Source organism: Elephas maximus, chromosome 10, assembly GCF_024166365.1.
Source record: "Elephas maximus indicus isolate mEleMax1 chromosome 10, mEleMax1 primary haplotype, whole genome shotgun sequence".
Classification (NCBI taxonomy): Eukaryota; Metazoa; Chordata; class Mammalia; order Proboscidea; family Elephantidae; genus Elephas; species Elephas maximus.
In genome coordinates, this window is record NC_064828.1 from 26538243 (window position 1) to 26545608 (window position 7366).

The 7366-nt window shown below is 37.7% G+C and overlaps 1 protein-coding gene across 1 annotated transcript; it reads right to left on the reverse strand.

Moving 5' to 3' along the window:
• Positions 1–2695: 2695 nt before the first annotated feature.
• Positions 2696–3625, reverse strand: LOC126083929 (olfactory receptor 11G2-like). Its single transcript, XM_049898022.1, has one exon. It carries the CDS (start codon positions 3623–3625, stop codon positions 2696–2698), a length of 930 nt encoding a protein of 309 aa, XP_049753979.1.
• Positions 3626–7366: the final 3741 nt, after the last annotated feature.

The following is a 7366-nucleotide window of genomic DNA, read 5'->3' on the forward strand; positions in this document are numbered from 1 at the left end:
ATATTGTTTATCCATCCATCTGTTGGTGGGTGTTTGTTTCCAACTTATGGCTATTATGAATAATGCTACCTATGTACATTCCTATACAAGTATTTTTATGAGTATCTATTTTCAATTCTCTCAAGTATATAACTAGGAGTGGAATTGCTGGGTCATATGGTAAGTCTATGGGTAACATTTGGAGGAACTGATAAACTGTTAACTGTTTTACTTTCCACCAGCAATGCACGAGGGTTCTAATTTTTCCATATCCTCGCCAACATTTGTGGTTTTGATTTCCATTTTCCCTAATGACTTATTAGTAGCACAAAAGGTTGGAGGTTTGGGTCCACCCAGAGGTGACTCCGAAGAAAGGCTATCTACTTCCAAAAAATCAGCCATTGAAAACCCTGTAGAGCACAGTTCTTTTCTGATACACACAGGGTCACCATGATCCGAGTAGATTTGACAGTAACTTGTAACTGGTAATGACATATGATGTTCAGCATCTTTTCATGCAATTATTGGCTGTTTGCAAATCTTCTTTGAAAAATGTCAATAGGGTGGTTAATTGTAAATCAAGATGCCTTACAGCCTTTAATTCTATGAACACTCCTCTATTCTGTATAGTGTGGTGTACTTGTAAATAGATAATGCCCTCTAAATGGTGATACATGCATTTTTCAGAAGCTGCCATGTTTTATCACCCCTCAGTATTCGTGGCTATTATCTGTAGTGTTCTTTCACTAGCTCTAATAGAAATTGTAATTATCACTCCACATATAACATGTTTATAGCACATCTCACTCCATTTACCATTGGTTTGTGAGCCCCACAAGGAAGGAAATATGTCTCATCCAATTTTGCATATGATTCTGGTTTTAGCTCAGTGCCTAGAATAATGAAGGTTTTTTAATGAATAAGTGGTAACAGAGGAAGATAATAAAACCATTACTAAATATAGCCAGTTTCAATTTTTCATAATTTATTTACTCTCACAGGATCCCAGAAGAGGAAGACATTTTCCACTTTGTAGTGTACTATTCCATTCAATGGAATGCAATAATTTAATCAGTCTTTAACTAATGGGAATTTAAGTTGTTCTAATCTTTTCATATTAGGAACAGGCCACAGTGAATATTCTTGTACATATGCCAACAGAACCAATGACTTTGATGAGATGATACCAAGGGGCTGTCAGTTTCCTTTTTCATTTTTTATCAACAATCAGCCCTCTTTCTAGTTTCCAAAGAATCAAGGAATTATGAAGAAATGTTTCCCTGATGATAAATTCATAGTGAAATAGACGTTAAAGTTTGTTTCTAAAACTTTCTTGGAAGTTAAGTAATACGTGCACATACAAAGGTATTTAAGTAACACAAAGACTTATACAGTAAAAATAAGGCTCCTTCTCTCCGTGTCCCCAGAAACTCAGCTCTCTTTTCTAGAAAAATCACTGTTACCCATTTCTTTCTTCAAGAAATATACCATGTATTTATAAACATAAACACATACATAAAAAAATGAATTTTCTTCACGTGAAAGCCGAAGATACAGCTCTCCTCCATCTTGCTTTTCATATAACAATACATGTTTAAGATAGTTTCATGATAATAGGCTTGTATACCAAAAAAAACAAACTCAAGCCCATTGCCGTTGAGTCGATTCTGACTCATAGTAACCCTGTAAGACAGAGTAGAACTGCCTGCATAGGGTTTCCAAGGAGCAACTGGTGGATTCAAACTGTCAGTCTCTTGTTTAGCAGGCAAATTCTAACCACTGCACCACCAGGGCCCCAATAAGCATGTATATCCCCCTTGTTTTTAAAAGCTATGTAGTATTCCATTCAGTGGAATCCAATTATTTAATCAGTCTTTAACTAATGGGAATTTAGATTGTTCTAATCTTTTGATGTCAGAAACAGGCTATAGTGAATATTCTTCTGCACATGCCATTTTTCTCATGTGTGAATATATCAGTAAAATAAATATGTAGGAGTGGAATTGCTAGGGCTAAGAGAATGCCCTTTAAATTTTTACAGTTACTGGAAAAATGTCCTTCATAGAAGTCTTACCAATTTATTCTCTACTAGCAATGGATAAGAGTATCATTTTTTTTCCCAACATCATTTTTTAGCTTTTTCAATTTGAGAGGAAAAAGAGAGGTATATTTATTACAGTTTTATTTGTATTTCTCTAATTGAATGTCTTTTCATATGTTTAGAAACCTTTGCTGTTTACTTTTTTCACATAATTGGTACTTTCTATAGTGTCAGTGGTATTTATTGATCTCAAGATAGTTCTATTTATCAAATATATTAACCTTTTGTTTATGCAAATTGCTGAAAACATGAGAGATCATCTGGAGAACAGAAATATAAGCTTAGTCAGAAAAGTAAAGACAATTTGTTGTTGAGCAAAGATAAAAAATTTTAAAATAGAAAAATTTGGTTTCGCCCTGAGGTTATGACCTTGTCTAACTTACCAAATTTTTCAATCTATATCCCTATCATTTGTAAAATCAGGGAGTTGGAGTACATCTTCAAGATCCCTTGTAACCCTATAAATTCTAAGAAATATAAAAAACACCATGGTATGTAACATTCAAAAACAATATGAATAATTTTCTGAGTGATACCAGTAAATTTTCTTTTTAACCAAGAAAAGTTAACAACAAATTCTCTGCCCCAATATCCTTTTAACTAAGACTCTCATTTTTATATTCCCAGGAATTTCTTCATTGCATGCTTCATATCTTTGTTCTTCAGACTGTATATCACAGGGTTAATGAGTGGGGTCACAACAGAGTAAAACAGGGTCACAATCTTCTGCATTCCAGCCTCACGTTTTGATGTTGGGCTCACATACATGACCATCACTGAGCCATAGAAAAGTGAAACCACAGCCAGATTGGACCCACATGTGGAGAAGGCTTTTCTTCGTCCAGCTACTGAAGGGACTCTCAACACAGCTCTCAGGACCAGCATGTAGGATCCCATGATGAAGAGAAAGGGAATAAACAAAAGTATAGAACTTAAGGTAGAGCTAGTCAACTCTATTGCAGGGGCTCTGGTACAAGTGAGGGCTAGCAGAGGACCTGGGTCACACAGGAAGTGGTCAATGATCCTAGATCCACAGAAGGACATCTGGGAGATGATGATGATAGGAAACAGGAACCAGAGGAAACCAAGTACCCAGCAGCTGACCACAAGATTGATGCAGAGATGTCCAGTCATAATGGTTGGATAGTGTAGAGGCTGGCAGATTGCAAGACAGCGATCAAATGCAATAACCGTCAAGAAAACGCTTTCTGTAAAACCCAGGGAGAAGAAAAAGTAGAATTGGAGAAAACACCCAGAGAAAGAGATGACTTTGGTCTCAGAGAGGAAGTTGGCCAACATATTGGGGACAGTGGAGGTGACATAGCAGATCTCCAGGAAGGAGAACTTGGCGAGGAGGATGTTCATGGGGGTGTGGAGTCTCTGATCCCAGCGCACAGCACAGATGATGGAACCATTCCCCATGAGGGTTAAGAGGTAGACAATAAAAAAGAGCACAAAGAGAAGGATCTGACCCTCCCTGGGGCAAGGGAAGCCCAAGAGGATGAAGCCAGTGATAGAGTTATTGGGGATGTTGAAGATTTTCATGTGTCTGTGAGCTAGCTGTAAAAAGACCGGCAAATACTGAATGACAGTGTAAATAAATGGAGACTCAAATATGTATTTAAGCCATCCTGAGGAATGCAATAAACACATTCAATAATTAGCTATGTCTCTTTTCGAAATATGGTCATGTGCCACATAACATCTGTTTGGGAGATGTTGAACCACATATACATCCATGGTCTCATAAGTTTATAACAGAATTCAGAAATCCCTATTGGAGAGCAGAATGTAGTGGAGGTAACTGGATGTAGTGAATGCAACAGCTCCCCACATGCAACACGTGTATCTCATGCCTCTTATATAAAGTGATTGTGATGCCAGGCATATGATGGTACAGTACATATGTAACCTATAATACCTGTCTTGGTAATCATAATAAATGCCTATGTTACTGGCTTGTGTATGTACTGTACTTTCTATCTTTATTTTAATTTGAACTTTCCCAACTTACAAATAAAAATTTTACCATAGAACAGTGTATGCTTTGACTCCTAGTCAGCAGTATCCAATCTCGTGTTCACACAATGTCCAAATCACATAATGTCCTATTTCACAGAATGTATTGTGGATGTTAAATGACACATGACTGTACTGCCCTGGGTTACTTATTCGTCTGAAAACATCAGAAATTACTGAATATTAATGGTAGGCAGAGAAGTTTTCTTATTGCGATCTGTATGAAAACATACATATTACATAAATATACAACTTAATAAATCATTATGCAGAAAATTCCATTGTAACTACCACCATGTTTAAGAAATAGAATATCATTTGTACCTAGAAGCTTCCTTCATTGTCCATCCCAATAACTATCTTCTGCCTCTCTGACTCTAGAATCATTACCCTCCCCTTTCCATTATAGTAGTCACTTCCTTGCTTTTATTTTTAATTTTACAACTTAACTATGTGTAAAAATGGCGTGGGAGTATTGTTGACCTCCTGTAACTTCACAGGAGGGAAGGAGAATCAAGATCAATAACCAAAGACTGATTCCTACGAGGTAGAATTCAGACATGCTTCCTCGCTCTGCCGTCTTTACCACTTCTGACACCAACCATCCCTCCCATGGCACTCTCTACTTTTCTGCTAAATTCAATAATTCATTGCAATGGCCACACAACTCAGAGACAATACTTAAAATTATGGGTTTACTAGGGAAGTAAAAGGTTACAGTTCAGGCTGAGGAACACTCAGGATACAGTTCTTCTATCAGGACAGCCTCTTCTTAGCCGTGCTCACAGGCATGCCTCTCTCTGGCCTTCAGCCTCTGCCCCTGCCCAGGCAACTCTTACAAAGCTCTTTTAGCTCTACTGGTAAGTGTTCAGAGGCACTCTTCTAAGCCAGTAAGTCTTGGCCCTAAAGTGCTCAGCTCCAGCTCTGTGGGTAGGCAAACTAGCTCCATCAAGTGCCTGGAGGCACCCTACTCCATAAGCAAGCCTCCTGCCCAAAGGCATTCAGCTAGCTGTGAGGGGCTACCACACCATCTCCTGCCAGTCTCTCCTGTTGCCATTTCTCTGCCATAGCTTCTCACCGTCTTCAGTGTTACAGCTCTCTCTCTCTCTGTTTGTCTCTCTGTCTCTGTATCTCTGACTCTCTGTCTCTCTCTCTCTGTCTCTTTGTTCCAAGAGCTTCTAAGTGCAGGATTCTGAGTCCAAAGGACGTGCTCTTGGTCCTTCTTCCTTGGTGGTGGTGAGATCATCTCCTTCCCACCTCTGCGATGGCTCATTCAAGCCCGGTGGGAAGGCAAAACTGACCAATCCCCTTGGTGGGCCACAATTACCCTATTTGCACAGTCCTCCCTAATCACTTGGGTGGGAGTTACAAGACCATGGTGAGAAAAGCCACATAAAAGCAATCCACTGCACCACAGTATGCATCTCTAAACAATAATAGTTGTACCTGTTCTTGTACTTAATAAAAATGGAACCATATTATATGTAGTATTTTGTAGATAGCTTCTTTTGCTGAACATTAAGTTTGTTACATATAAAAAAAAAGCTATAGTTTATTCATTTTTATTACTCTATAGTATTACATTTTATGAATAAACCACTGCTTATTTATTTACCTAGCCTACTGTAGATGAGTATTTTGATTATTCCCCATTTGGGCTGCTAGCAGCAACGCTACTGTTAATATACAATTCATTTCTCCTAGTCCACAAGTACATGTGTTTCTGTAGGCTGTATCATAGAGTATGTGTACCTTTAACTTTAGTAGATTAAGCTAAACCATTTTCCATAATCATTGTATTATTTTTTACTCCCACTGGAAATATATGAGCTCTCTGGTTGTCAACATTCTTCTCCAATTTACCAGAGCCTGGGGAATGATATATGCATTCAATAGTTTCTCTTTCTTTCTTTTGATAATATCAGAAGAAAATAATATCTGGTAGATTAGTTCTCTTCTTGGCAGTAATTGTTTTCAGAATAGGCAGTTACATTAGAATTGGTCCACTCTTAAGGGAGAGTATCCTTGAAGTGAGAAAGATAATTATCCCAAACCTGGTTTAGGAGAACACTTTACCGCATGATGTAATTTACAGCTGCTTCTGAGAAGTTCATTATCCATCTAGGTGAGCTTTGAGTCTTGTGACCAGCTTTATGCTTAATCCAAAAAATAATACTAGGCATTATTTTCCTTTTACCAAAAGAGAAATCTTCAGAGTGGCTCACTCAGAAACCTCTTCCTGAGCAACAAGTTTCAAATAGAACTTTATCATGGGCTTGACATCAGTTTATCTAAGAAGTTCACTTTAACAAAGTTTATTGGGGGTTAGCATAATGCTTTCACTTAGAGAATGTTCAATAACTATTTATAAAATGATTAAATAAATGCACTTCCTAGGTTTCTTCAAAGAGATCACACCAACACAGTTCCTTTTGGACAAAATCAACTCCTATTGTGTGACTGTGGAACACAGACTCTTTGGTACTATTGGGTTCAATTTTCTTCTTCTTTTTTTTTCAGACCATTGAATAACATGTTAATTCATGCTGTCTACCAATTTTTTGAGAAAACCATTCAAATTAATTGTAGGAAATAATTGCAGCTCATTTGCTTCTAAACAGTTAGTTACCTAGTCATTCTGGGTCAATATTGTTGAAGGATAGAATTTGGCCTTCTTGGCACAGCTGTTTGATTGGGTCAGAAAACTGAGTGGAACCTGATATTATTGGTCTAATGTTAAGATTGATTTAGCAGGAAACTTGAAAAGAACAAAAAACTTTTTTTTTTTTTTACTCTGTCTCTCAACCGTTGCTTGTGACCACCTAAGTCATTCTAAGAACATGTTGACTTTGGATGATTATACATCTTCATAATGGCCTTCCTCTCTTCTAAGTTAAAAAAAAAAAACAAACCTCTGTTCTCTGTTAAAAAAACAATCTTGCACTCAGACCTTGGGTTTGGTTACTATAGCCTTTTGTAATGATGGGCTCAACTATAGCAACGATTGTGAAGGTGGCGCAGGACCAGGCAGTATATCATTCTGTTGTGCGTAGGGTTGTATCTTACTCATCTAGTGCTGCTGTAACAGAAATAACACAAGTGGATGGCTTTAACAAAGAGAAATTTATTCTCTCACAGTCTAGGAAGCTAAAGTGTGTATTTAGGATGTCAGCTCCAGGGAAGGCTTTCTCTCTCTGTCAGCTCTGGAAGAAGGTCCTTGCCATCAAATTTCCCCTGATCTAGGAGCTTCTCTGCACAGGAGTCCCA